Below are 17,255 nucleotides of genomic sequence, written 5' to 3'. Positions count from 1 at the left end.
TATATAATTTAGTGAAAAGATTATTATCTTTTTAAGCCAAAGACACAGCAACTTAATGAAGTAATGAAGTAATTTAAAACTCATTTAAAACATCAAACATAGCAAGGTCTATTCATGTAATCCAAACTAAGCTTTAAGGTAAGCTAAAGCCATTGCAACCAGGAATATCTGGATAAACTGATCTTCTCCACTTGGGAAAATTACTTTTAAAAACCACCGCAATGCTACTGAGCAAACAGTAAGTACAAACGCAAAACACACACTTGTCTGCATCTGCAATAAATAATATGGATTTGTAGAAATGCTTATGGACAGTGGTTTAAATGTTGTGTATTTTCTATCATAAAAAGTGATTCTGTGTTTGTTCCATGAAGGTCAGTTTCTCAGTTTGTGTTTTTAACTCATCTGGCCTTAGGACTGATGAGCTTGTGCCATGAGGAGGCGTTGGTCTTCCATCTGTCCATCCAAATTCACAAGAGTCACTGCTCTTCCTAGAGCATTGATCAGAATTTTATCAAACTTGCGGACAGTGGTCACCTAATGGGTCTTCATCCAAATTGTACCCCAGATCAAGGTCACATGTATCGCTTTATGGGCTGATCTTCATGGACACTAATAATTTCACCACATTCTCTCTCATGATGTACTGAACAATATTCAATTCAAACCCTTTACCATTTATTAACATAAGATTCTCAATGCACAAATTGATAAAGACCTTGAACTGAAATGAGGAACTAAGTGATGTGATAGCTTTAATCCTGTTCCATGTTGCATCCTGGTAAATGAATCTTTTTTCTCATAATTATATAAGGAAGGGTCCTGTTGGTTGACTCCAACATTAAGACGGTGCAGATGGGACCTTCCAGTGGAATTCTCATTAGTTTGTGCAATGAAGGTAACCCCTTTTTTCCTGTACTTCACACATTACAATAATCTGTGATTTATGTGCAATATTAAGCTGGATGAGCTTCCACGTCACTGATGTTCAGGTTTTATCTTCATGAGAGATGAGTGAAGCTGTGACACCATGAATGCAGTGGGTTACTCGACCGATGGCAGTCCCTGGCTTAAAATTGCTGCTTAAAACACATTACTGACTGAGTGCTGTGAAGCAAAACACCACTGTTCTGCTGACCTGAGAAGAACCATGCTCCTAATAAAAACTAATAAATGAGTTAATGCCCATCTAAGCAATTTGTAGCTGCTAGTGAACGTCCCAGGCTCTGCTTTGCAGGTAATCCTCGAATGTGTTTACCACCCCATCATAAGTCAGTCTGCTTTGTTTTTAGTGGCATCTCAAAATTGAGACAGTTTTAACTCAAGTTGCTGAATTTCCTTGACATACAAGGGTCTCTGGTTGTCATATCACTACTAATATTTTTATGTGTCCATTTGCCCCCTATAAGATGTTAAAAAGCCATCATTAATCATGCCTAAGTGACATGTCTTACTCAGAAATGTATTCATTTTCATACATTTTAAAGGTCACTTGGAGAGTTTTTGAGGAAAATTTTCTGCATAGTCTTAAATCTGCTACAGCTTGAGACCAACGACATAAAATGAAGTTAAATTCAGTTAAGTAATTCACCCTGACAAAAAATGTGTCCGCGCGCGGGCGTGTGAGCGCGACATGCTCGTGGCATTAAGTTTTTGCAGAGCTCAACATTATTTCACCCAAGACTGGTTCAGCGTGTGTGTGTGTGCGTGTGTGTGCATGCATCACTGTGTGTTTCATCCCGTTTATAGTGCCGCACCCTGCCTTCTGTGCGTAAAAGCCACCACGTAGCCGACATCATCATCATCATCATCACCGCACACCACGTTTCTTCCAGCAGCGGGACGAGCCGGAGGATAACGGTTCACCTCACGGGCAGGTTGGACACAGAGATGGGAGAGGAGCGGCGGCTTTTCTGGCTATGACACAGACACAGCGGGCGGGAAGGATGGCTCTCACCAGCCGGGAAATGTTGTGCTTGATCGGAACCGCCTGTCTCTGGCTGCCACTGTTAGCTGAGGTACTGTATCCTGCCTGCTGCGGATGAGGATGTGTTTTTTCTTTATAGTGCAATGTGCCCTGATTTATTTCTTTTCTTTTGTGTGTCTCTCTGTGTGTGCTTTCCTTTTTTTTGAAGCCATGTCCCGTGACGGTCACGCTTTGCTGACCTCTGCTGCATTTCATTAAAAAAAAAAACAAAAAAAACCCAAAAAAATCGAATTAGTCCGACAGCCTGATTAAACTGACAGTTGTATTGATAAGCCTGTAGAAGAATTCAGGGCTGTGCCGCCACGTTGTAAGGTCTATATCACAGAAAGGATGCTTTCGTGTTTTTTCTCTCTGGGCTGCATTTCCAACAATGCAAGTGCAGGTCAGAAATTTAAAGAGCACCACATTTTAGCCAATTAATGGTGGCATGAAGGTACACTGCCCAATTAAGCGGAGTCTACATTGTTGCACACACCCATTCGTGCTGGGTGACAAACACAACCCCTCCACCTTCCTCTCTTTTCTCCTGCTCCTCATCCTCTTCCTCCACCCCCCGCGGCAGGATATCATGAGAAGAACCCGTCGGTGCCTCTTCTGCCCCCGCGGTGTTTGGGGAACGGACCCAGCACGGGCTGTTAAAGCTGTCACTGCATGTCAGCGTAGAAATGTTAAATTCGAAACGCGAGGAAGCAGGTGTTTCTGTCATGCGTGGGTCAGCTGGAAGTCAGGTTCACTCATTTGTTCTGTGTCTTGCAGAAGCAACGCAATCAATTAATGATCAATCAATCAATTATTCGTCACATTCGTCCAGTTTTCCTCTCACTGCAGTTGGAGTGTGTTGCGTTAATATGCAGCATATGAGCCGAGTAGCCAGTGTAGAAGTCATTAGTGGAGTACAGCAGTGTGCGGGATTTAATTAGACCCACTTACACTGAAAGCAGCCGTGCACATCGAGCACACCGAGCACGCTGCAGATGAATTCCTAATTTTTCATCTTTATTAGACAGTTTGTTTTTTCCCCCCTGGCAGGAATTCTTGGAATTCAGAAGCTCTTCATTTTGTTGGAAACATGTGAACAAAACAGAAAATTAATCTGGAGATCTCTATACCCTACAAACTGCTTTCCTGTGGCTCAGTCTGTGGAGACTAAAATGCTTGTATGTAAACAATAGGCAGAAACCAGCCTCCAATTTACATCACAGAATACATTTTTGTGTCATCTTCACTTAATAAAGAGCCAATATACAGCAGATTTACAAATATGAATTATATTATTAATAATACAGTAGCATAATGTTAAATAAAATGAATGTTTCTGCAGATTATGAACCCTTATTAGAGGCTACAACATCAAAGTTAATGGGATTTGTGATAAAATTGCTTTATGATTTACCTCTGCCAAGGAGGTTATTTGATGTATCGGATGGTTGAACAATATTTTATCACACAAACTGAAACATCCAACTAAGAATCATATTCACAAATCTACAGGATACTAGTAACAGCAGAGGGTGGCAGAAAACACCCTCACTGTGAAATAAAACAGGGAGCTTAAATTGAATTGGCCAGTGAGGACATGTGCATGAACAAAGCTGTTTGTAGTCATCTATGGAATCTAAGGAATTTGATTGGAAGATTGGAATGAGGTTTTTTTAGGTCCTGTGTTTGCATCACTTTTGTGTTGGAGGAACTGCAGATTCATGAATGGTCATTCGCATGTCTTCAGGGACTGCAGTCCTCCAGGGATATTGGTTGGATAAAAGAGTGGAGCAAAAACAGTTGAGTATTGAGTATAGATGGTGCTTTCAGTTGGAGGACCTCTTCAGAACACTTTAGGACAAGACCCCATTCCCGTGTTCATTGCCAAGAAGATCATGTCTGTTAACTGGAGTAAAACATCACCACTACCACAAATCCTGTAGACACACGCATAATGGCGTTAGCGAAGCTGTGAATTAGTATGGATACATTCATAATGTATAAAGTCACAATGGCCTTGAACCCTTTAAACCTTAATTGTCAAGGAATGTTCAGCCATACTGTGTCCAGTGTTTAGTGTTCTGTGCAAGATTTATGAGTTATTAATAAGAAGTTGCAGACTGTTTTACTTGTTTTAGTTTTTTACCAAAGGTGTGGCTTGACCCACAAGTGGTTAACTTTTGAATTTAATCTGGATCTGAAGCCCCTTTTTCACAATAGTCATAATGAAAGAAGAAAAACTGTGAGACATTGTCATAAACTAATCTGGATCCAAAGACTCAATGAATGTGTGGTGTGAGGGGACCTTTCGGCCTTGGTGGAAGCATGCTCATGTATTATAATCAACTGATTTACTTTACTTTACTTCAGCTTTGTTAAATAAAAAAAAAGTCAGCTAGGATATCTGTTTATATCAGCTGAACCTCCATATAAATCGATGCTGATTTTGCACTGGCTAAACATTGAGGTTACTGTAGCGAGGAACTTTTTATAATCAAGATTTCTTTGTGTCACTTGCATAAAGGGGGGAATAAAAAAATCATCACCTGTTTTGCCAAATTTTCATATTAAACATCAGGATTCAACCTCAATTTAACAGTGAGGTCAGTTAGTGGAGGCGAATCCTCCTAATCCTGCTCTGCTGGTTATAAACTAACCCTCTCTGCAGCTGGTTTGCTGCCAGACCTGATAAATACTTTCACTTTTCTTATCTGTGCCTGACAATCATTGTGTCACTATGCTTTCAGCACCACCGTGAAGTCTTCTGCAGGTCCCCAGGCTCCCTTGTAATAACACATAATAAGAAATGCCAAGTAAAATCACTCTACCCTTTAAAGGTTTTGACCCTTTTAAGGTTTCACATCATAAAAGTGACAAAAATCATCATTAATATCCCAAAACCTTACCAGCAACAGTCATCTAGGTGGCACGCACGAGTGTGATCATTTATGACTAAAAGCATCACTTTGGAGCAACTTCCTATCTCAGTGCTGCAGCGGTCTCGATTATTGCTTATTTATTTGTTGCCCTTCCATCTGGTGTGGTGCGTCTGTTTGCATGGCCAAACACTGGACGCAGGTGCAAGAGCAGATTAGCGCCGTAATTGAGCCGTGTGATTGACATGAGCGGAGATATCGGCACCCGTGTCTGCTATCACAGGTCGCCTGTTCCTGATGTAATACCATTAAGCTGAGTCTTCTGGGAGGCGTTTGCGTGTTGGTTTCACGCGTGCGTGTGCAGTGGCCAGAAACAGTGACAGGAAGCAGAGAGCAGAACTCACCTGTGTGACGGTGAAATGCGCTGTATATCGCTGCCCTCTCAGCAGAGCAGATGGGCTGTGTGTTGTGTAAATGTGTATCTGATATCTAAAATGAAATAAACACTGCAATATAAACTCTGATGCTGTCTAGTACTGTGTGTGTTTGCAGTTACTGTGCTGTACTGTCGTCCCTGGGTTGCTTATACTTATACTTCAAGTGGTGAGAATCAGGGAGTAAACTCATTAATACATCGAAAGTACATCGAGACGACTTCATGTTCAAGGATAAATGCCAACAAATCAGAATACTTTAGGGGGAAATGCTTGAATCTGCATGTAAAGTTGCACAAAAACTAAATATACGCAATACTCAAGGGATTACCCCGTGTGCAGTAAACCATTAAAGAGGACCTCTTCTGCTCGTCTCCAGCTCCATGTTTTTTATTCCATGACTCAAGAGTAGCTTTGCATGATTCACAGATCAAAATAATCCTTATTTATCTTATTCTGGGCCTTGGTGCACCCCCTCAGTTCATCCTTTGTCTGAAATAGAGAGTTTCAGTTTCTCTACTCTTCAGTTAACTTTTATTCTGAGTGGCTGTCCCTCACAAGTATTAGGCTGGAACAGCAGGTGAGCAGGGCACCTGTGCTTCAGATATATCCGCTCCTTATGACGTCTTACAGAGCCATGTTTAACACGAGCATCTGTGTATGAGGCATGAAATGAAACGAAATTATCTAAAATATACACCTTATAGATAGAAAATTACCTGTCTTATTTTATAACAATGGCCACAGTTGCTTTCGTGCTCAGTGAAGGTAATTGTAGAGATAATCTTGAGACCTTATGACTCTCTGTCCATTAAATTTGTTTCTAATTAGACTCAATGAAAGGTTTTTCCCCTTTTTGGGGGTGTTAAGGCGTTATTATCGAGCTGCAGTCCAGCTGTTTTGGTGCTTTCACATTTGCTTTTTGCAATTCATAATTATGAGGAGTCAGATACGGCCTGTAACTAATCATCATGCATATTTTAGAATGTTGTTTATGCGTCACGACTCACTAAAGTTCAGACTTTGTGGTGGAAAATGAATCATGCGCTGGTGGCCTAATTTCCACCAGTTTTCAACCAAATCTGCTTAGAAGATCTTTGCCTTTTTATGTTTGCTTTTAAATGAATTTCATGTTTTTTTCTTGTTCTTTGTTTACTATTATACCAAGATGAAATTCTGGTCCTTTGTCTCACTCTCTTTCTTTTGTGCATGCAGGTGGTGGCTGAAGACAGCTACTTAAATGAGGTGCAGAACTCAGGTAGGCGAGAGGTGACGCTCTCATCCTCTTTCTGTGCATTTACTTTCTCCTCCCATCTGTCCTCCCCTCCTACACCATCGCTCTCCTTTCTGCTGTTTTCTCCGTTCCCTCCAGTTTAACCCACATTCTGACTCAGACTCTCACAAAGCCCCTCCCACTCTTTCCTACCTCTCCTCTCCCCCTCATCCTGGCCTGCGCCCCTCTGCCTTTCATTTTCCTCTTCTTTCTTTCTCCGCATCCCTGAGAGGAGTGAAGGGCATGATGAAGATAGGAGGGGGGGTTGGGGCAAAGAACTCCTCCCTCTCGGCTCATTTCCAGTGCGGTGAAACATCTCCGCTTTAACACTCGCTACACACTGACAGACCCATGCAGTCAGAAACACACCATCCATCACGGGGAATTCAAATTGTGGCTTTTTAACAATACTGAACACCTGCATAAATTCACATACTGCTAAAATTGCCTCTTTTTATTGGGTGGAAATGAGGATAAATGGTGTAAAAGCAAATTTCCTCAGGTTTCCAGATTTATTAGTGTGTTTTGTGTAGAGGATGTTGTTGCTACACACCCACCCCCCATACAGCCAGCCTCCGACTGTGAACCGTGTCAAATACTCATTGTGGCTGGGAAACGGATTACGGGAGAAGGGAGACTGAGTGTTCCCATGGCGATGGGCAGAGTGCGGTTGTCGTGGCAATGAGGAGGGTGTCGAGTATTGTGTGAAATGCATTAAAGAGCGTAGTGAAATATTAAAGTGGTGAAATATAAACAAGGGGAGAATTTAGGGATCATATTGAGACATGAAAAATCATAATAAATGTTAGTTTTGAGCGATACTGAAAATGTTGCTTTTCTTTAGTTACGTAACGCTTTTTTACTTTATTAAAATTTTATGAAGCTGAAGATAAAAGTTTGATTAATGCTACTGTGCAGCTTTTAAGCATGTTTTTGCCATTCAGCACAACAAATGCAAAATATATATGTGAAAATATTACATGATTTACATGGTAAGATTACGAATTACAAAGCAGTAAGGGAACATGGCAGTGTATCCTGTGTTTTTTTTAAATATTTGATGATTGTTTGTTTGTATTTGTGCCTAAGTGCTTAAAAAGAAGGAAAAATGGCTCAAAGATAAAGTTGTGCATTTATTTTTCATCAGCATCGACACAAAATGTCAGCGTTAACTCTCCAGCGACCCAACTAGTAACTACAATGACCTTGAGGTGTAATTCCTATCTCCAATTGTGTTTATCTCATCTATTATTTCTTTTCTCTTGCCGATATTCTAAAATGCTCAACTTATTTTGATTTTCAATCATTTTTAGCTCATCCGGCCAAACGTCTGATGTTTTATGCCACGAATATGTGTCAGATGGACAAGAATTGCAGGTGTAGTACCTGAGCACAGTGATCATATAGTGGATTTTCACCCAAATTCTGCTCAAGGCCAAAGTCATGTTTGTCACTTTATTGGAAATTTTACCATTTTTCAACTTCGGGTATTTATGGAAGAGGATTAGGGCCACTGAAAAACAAAAGTGGGCACGTCTTTTTCCCCCTGCTTTTCCAGAATTCTGAGAAAAAAGTCACAAGTCTGACTTTAATCTCAGAATTTTGACTTTTTTCTCAGAATTCTGGAAAAGAAGAAAAAAAAAAACGTGCCCCCTTTTTTTTTCTTCTTCTTCCTGTGGCCCTAATCCTCTTCCGTAGGTACTGTCCAGATTTTAGTGCAACAACATTAATTTGCCTTGGACATGACTGTTTGGCTCCTCCTTGACTTCTCAGTGTATTTTAAGCCTCATTTGTTTGCGGAGTACTGCCAACTAACCAGTAACACAAAAACCTATCACTTTCTTTCTGTACACATTACATTAACTTCTAAACTGTGCTGGATATGAGAGAGGTGAAAAAAGGAGCTACAAAATCCACAAATTGTAGGCAAAAAATGTCATTTATTTTGACTTTCATTCCCCACAAATATTATTTATTTGGATATTGCAAAAAAATACAAAAACCATTGCAATGAGTCAGGGAATTATGACTCCAGTTGACACTTGAAAATTAAATCAGATCGATGTTCAATCAGGTATATATGTAATATTAAATATATCAAAATTAAAGGGACAGTGTTTTTCTCTGACTTGCTATGTGGATATATCTGTTGTATCTGTTTAATATACTGGAATCTACTTTAGCAGTGCTCACAGTGCCCAAAAACACATACAAAAGAATACACTACTCCGCAGCAACATTTCTTTCTACAAATCCGTAAACACGTGCAAAATGTGCATCTATTCGTGACTTACAGACGCACATCCTTTTAGTCCTTTCACCACTTTACCGACTCCACTCGTACCTCCATGTCGGCTATATAAGTAAGAACACCTGGTGAATTCATATTTTGTCTTGAAATCACAGGGGTTGCTCCCATTTACAGCACCACTTTCTTTTCAGTTAAATCCTCAATTTTATTATTTCCACCCATTCTTCTCCCTCGTTAACATGCTGTTCAATCTTCTGTGCACGAAGTGCCGAACTCGTTACAAGCCTCGAACCTTTCACCCTTAAACTGACGTCACCATATGTAGCAGAAAAACCCCCCCTCTATAGTTTAGTCTTTTTTTTTGTAGTGTAATGAATTAGTCTGCAGATGAAGCCACCGTCCTACATTCATAAGACAATTATGAAGCTGCCTGGCAATGTGTCATAACGTGATAGACTAAATAATTTAATTATTATACGAAAAACTGTGATAATAAATAACTCATTAGTCATTAAATGCACATCTAAACTTTCTGAAGGTTTGAATATTATTTTCCTCCTTAAAACAAACATTGAGAGACTTTCATATTGAGATTCACATTCACTATTTTTATCAGTTTGCTTTTCCTTTTTATTTGTCAAAACTGGATTTATTCTACTGTCATTTCTTTATATTTTCTTTCCAAGGAGCCAGTCTTTCTTGTAATTTTAAAGTGGTCTGCAGCAATAGTTCTTCAGGCTTTCTGGAAGATTTTTCCATCATTTTCAGTCCCATCCTTGTACCTGAACATTTTCAAACGAGAGAAAAACGCCCAAATGTTGTGTCAGTTTGACGAGGAGCTGAAACACGTTAGAATTGTTGATCTATTTTTCTCTAGCTAATTAATAGCAAAAAGAAACCAAACAAAACTGAAAAAAATCTGTACTTGGATAGGCGATTAGCAAATTTAGCAAGAAAACCTCACATATTCACATTATCTCACTGATAAATATCTGATAAAGACATTAAATATCCAAAACGTCCTTCATATTGGATATATGTCTTTAAATGTAAGGCACTTGGCTTTTACCCCACAAAGACTCAAACAGAATAAAATATTTGATTCAAAGGGTGAGTCTCTGAAGCCCCGCTGACTCGCTTTCACCAACAGGAACTATTATCATGGGATCTAAATTGGAGCCAAATTCATTGTCACAGGGATTAAAGTACGGATATAGCTCCTCGGTAAAGAAACACTCAGTGAAAGAGTAAATAAGTGTTGCAGCCTCCGTGTCCCAAAATGATATTTGACCTCGGTCGTAATCCACAAAAACCCCGATCCGCTCCACTTTCCCAAAGTGTACCAGCTCATCCGGAGAGTTGAAGGTTTCAAACTTATTTTCCAGGAACCACATGGCCCACAGTCCACTACGCGAATCCCGACTGAGTGACCCTCTCCTCTGGACCGACGCAGCAGCCATGCCCAGACACCACTCGGTCTTCTGGCCCACGTAAACCTCGAAGTAAAACTTGCGGGATGAGAAGCTTCTGTTTCCCAGAACTGCAAGATGCTCAGTGAACATGCTTGGGTTCGAGATTTGGTTTGCCAACCATCCTGAGCGCATGCTGTATCTTACTTGTTTCAAGTCGTCCGATATCATGAGCAGAGGATGAGCCGTGTCCGGATCCAGCAAGATGTTCACTTCGTACTGCTGCATATATCTGAGCGTGGCTTTATTTGACACGTCTGATCTGTCGCACAGTTTTTGTATGTCTGTGTTCATTTTGTTGAGCGTTGTTCGCAGCTGGGAGACGGAGTTTTTCAAAGATTCGCCTATGTGTTGTATCTCCAGGTGTCGGTTAAAGCTGAGATGGGAAGGATCCATTGTTTGAGGCAGGACAGAGGAGCTTGGGTAGTGCCGGAGAAAATGGAGCTGATCTTTAGTCTGCTTTAGCTCAATCAGCTTCACACTTGTCACCTGCAGCTCTGTGATCTCCTTCTCCATATCACTAATTACCCCTCCTGCTTCTTGTTCTACAGTTTTTTGCTTCTCCTCGATGACCGCGATTAGCTCTGTCTGACTCTTCTGAATCTCAGACACCAGGTCTGTTAGGTCCTGCACGCCGCTGGCAATCACCTTTTCAGTTTCTGTCTTGCTTAGCTTTACTGATTCCTTCACTTTCACAACGTTCTGGAGCCTTTCCTGGATCATCCGCTGCACTTTACCCTCAGTGTGCTCCAGCAGGTTCTTCTTCTCGTCGTACGCCCGCTCCACAGGAACAACAGAGTGCTCCTTGTGGCGGGAGCTGGAGCAGACGTCACACAGCAGAGCGCTGTCGTCTCTGCAGAACCACATCAGCAGCTTGTTATGTTCCTCACAGATGCGCCCCTCCAGGCTCGCCACAGGTTCAATCAGCGTGTGCTTCTTCAGTCCAGGGGCAAGGTGATGAGGCGCCAGATGAACGTCGCAGTATGAAGTCTGACACTCCACACATGATTTAATTGCTTCTTGCGGCGTGTCGGTACAGATGCCACATAGCACCCCAGCTCCAGGGCTGGCCTGCAGTGAATGAGCACTCCAGGTGTCAAAATCTTTAGCTTTAAGCGACAAGACGTTTGACGCGAGCTCTGAAATGAAAGTGTTGACCTTGAGATCCGGTCTTCTTTCAAAAGCGTGATTACAGACAGGACACCGACAGACTTGCGCATCTTTCCAGTAGGTTTCAATACACAACATGCAGAAGTTGTGTCCACATGGAGTGGAAACTGGGCGAGTGAAGACATCCAGGCAGATGGGACACAGAAACTGGTCCTCAGAGAAGAGACTGCTGCCAGATGCCATTTCTAAGAAAACAGACAAACACTATTAAATCTAGGCCAACATTCAGATTAGCTGCTTTAGCTAAAATAAGTTCATGAGCTATTCTGGAGCTTTTAACAGCAGCTGTCACTGCATTTTTAGTGGAAGTTACATTTTTGCCTAACTCTTTAAAACAACCCCCGAGAGTTTACTTATATAAGCAAAAGGCTTATCTTTGCATTTAGTGCTGTAATTATTTAACGCTGACTTTAACCATTAAAGTTAAAACTCGAATGGCAGGTTTCGCTCTGTTGTTTTCAGGCTGCAGAACAGGATGCGACCTGTGCGATCACCTTAATGAGCCTCAGTATTGCCCGGGAACAAATTTTTCCTTTTTCAGCCAGCATCGTCCTGATAACATTCAAATCACTTCATAACCAGATAGTCTGCACTTAAACCACAGAGCAAATGTACCAAACTGCACCATCATCGAGACTCAGGATTAAATGGACCCATGCTTATAGACTGGGTTTTTAATAAATGCCATTCTTTCTCGTTTCATTTTCTAACTATGTATTTGCATCGGTTTTTTTTAACCTGTTGCTATGTAGTAAATAGGCATTTTCCTGTATAAATAAAGATGAATTTATTGCTAACTTCATGAATCTTTATTAACTTTATTAACCTTATGAATTTAAAGCCACTAACCCATATAAAAACAGCACCTGGCTGTGCAGATCTGAGCTGCAGATCTCTAATAACATAACTACTGATGTTATTCACAAATAGACTGATTAGATGAGCTAATGTGAGAGCTCACTATATGGAGATGTGGGGTAACACAAACCCACAGAGCAGACAGGTCTGGCCCGAACCTGGTGTCAAGCCGGCACTGCTGGGTGACTTCTGGCATGGGTAAGTGGTATGTCATCCAGATATGGGCCATGCCTGGCATAGATGGCACTGTTTATGTGATGGCATGCCACATCTGGCCTGATTGTGGTTTGGTTTATGTGGCCCAGGCTCATAGAAAACAGGTCTTCCCTGGATCCGGCATCAAGCTGGCCCTTCTGACTGACTGGTGTCATGGCAGGGTGTATGTCAACCAGACGTGGGCCAGGTCTGGCAATGACAGCACTATTTATGTTCCTATTTTCCTATTTTAGTTAGAAGACCCAAATGCCATGTTGCAATACTATACTGCTATGGTAGCCAACGTTTCAAATGCAGGTTTGACAGGTTTGTGAGTGTACACTTTATCCTAAACCTAGTGAGGGTTTACTCATGTTTACTACTGGTTGGCTATAGCACAGGAGATAGAGCAGGTCACCTACTGATTGGAAGGTTAGTGGTTCGATCCCAGTCTGCATGTCAAGAGTTTGAACGTAGTTATGAAGCACTCAATTTAGAGGAAGTGGGTGAATGTGGCATGTTGTATAGAGCACTTTGTGTAATCTGGGAGAGTAGAAAAGCACTATATAAGAATCAGTCCATTCACTGTCTGAACAGAGTTTTCTCATGTTACTATTGTGTTCTGGCACATGTTGTTATTACATGGCTTGATTAAGGTACACATTAGGCTGACATCTGGGGGCAGAGCTGAAACTGTTCTGGGTCAGCAGTGTGTCTGCAACTGGCCTTGTGCGGGCCACCTCTGACAAACCTGATCTGGGCCACCAAAGGGTCGTCATACTTTGCGGTATGTGGGCCATGTGTAAGCACATTGTGTGGGCCAGATCCGGGCCATACAAATTTTGCTATGTGGGTATAAAAGCACACTACAGTCACTATGCACAAAAAGTGCAGTAAGGACAGTTAATAAGATCGGATATATTTCTAAATTCAAAAATGTGGAAATTCACAGATCTGGTCAGATTTAAAACTGGTCAAATAATATTCAGAAGAAGAAATAATGTGTTACCAAAAATTTTAAATGTTAAGTTTTCACAGACAGAGAGGGGAGCTACATTTGAAAAAACACAAAGCGAGGACAACAACGAGGAGCATGCAGTTAACAGCCTGTGGAGTGTTTTTGTGGAGTAATGTGGAGAAGGCTATACAAATATAAATCAGTTAAAAAAATTATATAAAACACCAATAAAGCACTATATGGAAGCGGTGGGGTGTTAAATCTTTATATTAAGAATGACGTATTATAAAAAGCAATACTTTTGGAGAGGTGTAGTTAAATAACTATAGATCAGTGTATAAAGGTGTATATGTTAATATAACACAGGACTGTGCATTTGATATTTTTACAAGTATATTTATAGCATACCGTATATGTATATTTTAGATTGTATAATTAAAACAGATATATACGATGAATTAATACAAATTGAACTGGATAAGACCAACATTTTTTTTCCATGTGAATGTGATGACTTTTACTGATTTATACTGACTTATATTGATTGATTAATATTGAGTCTTACTAAAAGGAGTTAGTAGCTATCACAGATGATCGTAGTTGTGCATTAAGAGGAACTGCTCGTTTGATATCTTGAACGTCATTATTTATATATTGATTTATTCATTTTTAAATCACATGTGATCATATTTGGAAGTTAGTTAATGCTTGCACTAGTTAGGGTGGATGGTTACCGAGCTGCCACTGTGATATTAAATAGGATGCTGATTTTGGCAACCAAACAACAGACTTGAAACAAAATGTACCTACTGGGGAAAATAAACAGCTGATTCCTTTTCTTCTTATATCTCAGTGCTGAATAGGGCAAACCCAGCTGTCAATCAAAGGGCTTACACCCCTTATAATCAGGCTGGTCTACGAGTCCCTGCCTCTGATAAAAATTTAAGAAATTCCCAGTGGGGTTAAAGTGTAAGTAAAATTGGCTTTCACTTTCAGTCTGAGAAGACTAGTAGGAAGCATGATCTTAGCTGTTTCAGAGCAAAAGCTACTCCTAATCAAATAAAAGAGGATTAAAAAGGATTCAGAGTGACAGATTTTGCAGTAGTCTCATGAAAAAGACAGAAACATTTCTACTGAATATCAAATACTCACCTGGTTGTTGACATCAGAATTTCCTACACTGGTGAAGTCTTCTTATATCGCTGAACCAGGGCGGCTGTCTCACATTCTGCACTTAGAAACCGTTGTTTTCAGGATGTCTGTGAAGAAAAGTTATGTACACGGATTGTTGGCTTTGCAGTTGATGGTGGAGTTGTGGTGATGGGCTGATGGGGAGGTTGCAACCACATTTCTGCGTTACATCATCCCTAATATAACTGTCATTTAGTGCATCGTTCACATTTAGAACTCGTGGTCCATGATGCTGTAAAACACATTAGAGAGCTGAGTCATTTTCACACATTTATTAGTTCGTTGATCTCAGCAAACGAACAAGTTTGCCTCCTTCTCAGTCGGAAGATTCGCAGATATGGGTAAAAGAGGGTTTACAGATGACAGATTTCCTCTATGGGAAAAAAAAATATGTCATTAAAGCAGAGAAAGAAAAAATCTGCTGGGACAGAATATCATATTTTGTGTTGTTTTGTAATTGGCACAGCTGGCCAAATAGCACAAAGTGAAAGAAGTCACAAACGAAACAGTCTGTATTGCCTCGTTTTATTGGCAATAAAATATTACACATTTTAGTTTCACTTAGAAACTACACAGCAGAGTATACGCTATTGTCATATGTTTAAGTTCTGAACTTTCAAAATTCACAATTATTCTATAAACATTACATTGAGAATAGAATACATTTTAAAAAAAGTTCTAATAGGCTTAAAAATATACAGGACCACTCTAGTTTCTAAATTATTTTCATGGAAAAAGAAAAGCACATATCACACTCTGCTTATGATCCATATGTTTAAGCCTTTGAACAAGTAGAAATTTTTTTTATAAAATCTCCACGCCTTGTACAGCTGCCATGAATGGGGGAAATCATCTATAAGAACCAAATCTGTTTTTTCCTCAGGATGTACAAATGCTTTTCAGTTCAGTTCAGTTCAGTTCTTTTTTATTTCAAACATGCTCTCCTGCTGTAAGTTTAGGCATCTTAACACACTCCTCTTTTAAAGCTAGCATCAAGTGGCCACTAGAGAAACTGTAGTTTCTAGCACTTCTATTAATGGATTCGGTTTTATCAACCTTTCCAGACTTGTTTTGACACAGTGAGGCAATGAATGAGAGAAACCACTTAAACTATTACTCATTTGGCCAACTATGTGTGGTACACAGGTATCATCCCACTCTGTCGGTAACCTTCAAATAGACTGGCAACTTCCTTGAACTTTATGCTATTGTTGGAGTCATAATCAGATAAACTAAAAAAAAAAAAAAAGAAAATTATAAAATTAGTCCCACGTGGCCTTTGTATCCTTGGCATATGCAGCTGGAAAGTATGTTGTTATTGTTACTTTCACTTCTCATGCTTTTTGCCCTAAAAGCTGCAGTTCAGAGTTCACTACGGACACCGGAAACATAGTGAAACGTGGGAAATTCGACTCCGACAATTAGACAACAAATATCTTCAATCGGGAATATCACTAAAGAGATCGTGTGATCATATTTTTGAGCTGTGACAACATTTCTCAGCTAAAAGGCTTTACCGGCAAAAAAGTTTATGACCGTACAGCACATAAATAATATTAATTGCAGTAGCTATGTGTTATTAAGAAAGCTTAGGTTACTAGTGACTACTTACTTGTTGCTCCTCGTTGGTGTGGGAGTGAGAATAATGAGTGTGGCTCAGTTCCCTTTCTCCAGAAGTATTTTGCTTTTGGTTTCCTCAGTGTCAAATTTCCTTAAAGGGACAGGCACCCTTTTTCTTGCTGCTTGCTCCGCATTCAGGTTTTGAGTCCAGTATGAGGTTGATTTAGATTTTTTAATTCTTAAGGATACATTTGTGCTTTACTTCAGAATTGCTTTTCCTCTTATCTGCCTCCAGTCTGTCTGTGTGTGTTTGTGTGTTGCAGTGTTGGTCACTCTGCAGTGAAATCTATGGATGTGCGTTAGTGTGTGAGGTGAGCTTCAGGGTTGCAGGGCGGTGTGTGCTGAAGAGATAAGGGTTGGGGGTTGCTGATACACTGCTACCATTAATCATGGTTTAGTAGCCGCTTGGCCTCCGAAACCCCCGAAGCTTTGGTGAGGGAAAAGTAAGTTCTTTAGAGGAAGATGCAACGACTCAAGAGGAAAACACTCCTGTAGCTGTAGAAAACAACATTCAGTCGAGCTCTTTCTTTGGTTTAGGGGGTTTTCATACTTACAGATCAGCCAAAGCGAAACTTGAAAAGACAGAAGAAGAAAAAAACACTCACTAGCCACTTCATTGGATGCAACTGCTGTTCAACTACCTAATCAGCCAATCGCATAGCAGAAACTGCATTTAGGTTAACATGGTTAAGATGACCCGCTGAAGTTCAATTCAGTATCAGAATTGAACAGAAAGGTGATTTAAGTGACATAAATGTGCAGTGGTTGTTGGTGCCAGAGGGGCTTATCTGATTATTTCAGAAACTGCTGATGTACTCATAACTATTTCTAAGGTTGACAGAGAATTGTGTTACTGATGCAGGAGGAAAATGGCATAAACAGCAGTTCAGGATCCTGTTGTATCTAATATAAGTTAGATGGTAGGCTGATGTAAGCGCATTAGTGCTAAAAACTGCTCATTTCAGTCTGTTGCTAGGTGGTTGTTAGGCAACAA

At 40.3% G+C, this 17,255-nt stretch overlaps 2 protein-coding genes across 3 annotated transcripts in view; one reads left to right on the top strand and one right to left on the bottom strand.

The window, feature by feature from the left end:
* Nucleotides 1-1,685: 1,685 nt before the first annotated feature.
* LOC101476544 (neurotrypsin) overlaps nt 1,686-17,255 on the top strand; it is a 37,703-nt gene continuing 22,133 nt past the window's right edge. Inside the window, exons 1-2 of the mRNA XM_004556616.6 lie at nt 1,686-2,018; nt 6,492-6,534. Coding sequence (XP_004556673.1) covers nt 1,920-2,018; nt 6,492-6,534 — 142 coding nt within the window. The 5' untranslated portion in view covers nt 1,686-1,919. The remainder of the gene's footprint in view (nt 2,019-6,491; nt 6,535-17,255) is intronic.
* Nucleotides 8,470-16,836, bottom strand: LOC101476253 (E3 ubiquitin-protein ligase TRIM21). 2 transcript variants are annotated; one of them, XM_076887629.1, is made up of 3 exons: nt 16,254-16,836; nt 14,603-14,873; nt 8,470-11,624 (listed from the first exon to the last, which is right to left on the bottom strand). In XM_076887629.1, exon 3 carries the CDS (start codon nt 11,620-11,622, stop codon nt 9,904-9,906), a length of 1,719 nt encoding a protein of 572 aa, XP_076743744.1. In that variant the 5' UTR covers nt 11,623-11,624; nt 14,603-14,873; nt 16,254-16,836; the 3' UTR covers nt 8,470-9,903. The 2 variants fall into 2 exon arrangements, with proteins under 2 accessions (XP_076743744.1, XP_004556672.3); XM_004556615.6 differs by having other exon boundaries at nt 14,603-14,709.

This window comes from Maylandia zebra, linkage group LG8 (genome assembly GCF_041146795.1).
Source record: "Maylandia zebra isolate NMK-2024a linkage group LG8, Mzebra_GT3a, whole genome shotgun sequence".
Lineage (NCBI taxonomy): Eukaryota > Metazoa > Chordata > Actinopteri > Cichliformes > Cichlidae > Maylandia > Maylandia zebra.
This window is presented reverse-complemented; position numbering and strand designations above follow the sequence as displayed.

Excerpts from the sequence above, each read along its gene's own strand:
- LOC101476253 (XM_076887629.1), bottom strand. The coding sequence starts at position 11,622 with ATGGCATCTGGCAGCAGTCTCTTCTCTGAGGACCAGTTTCTGTGTCCC.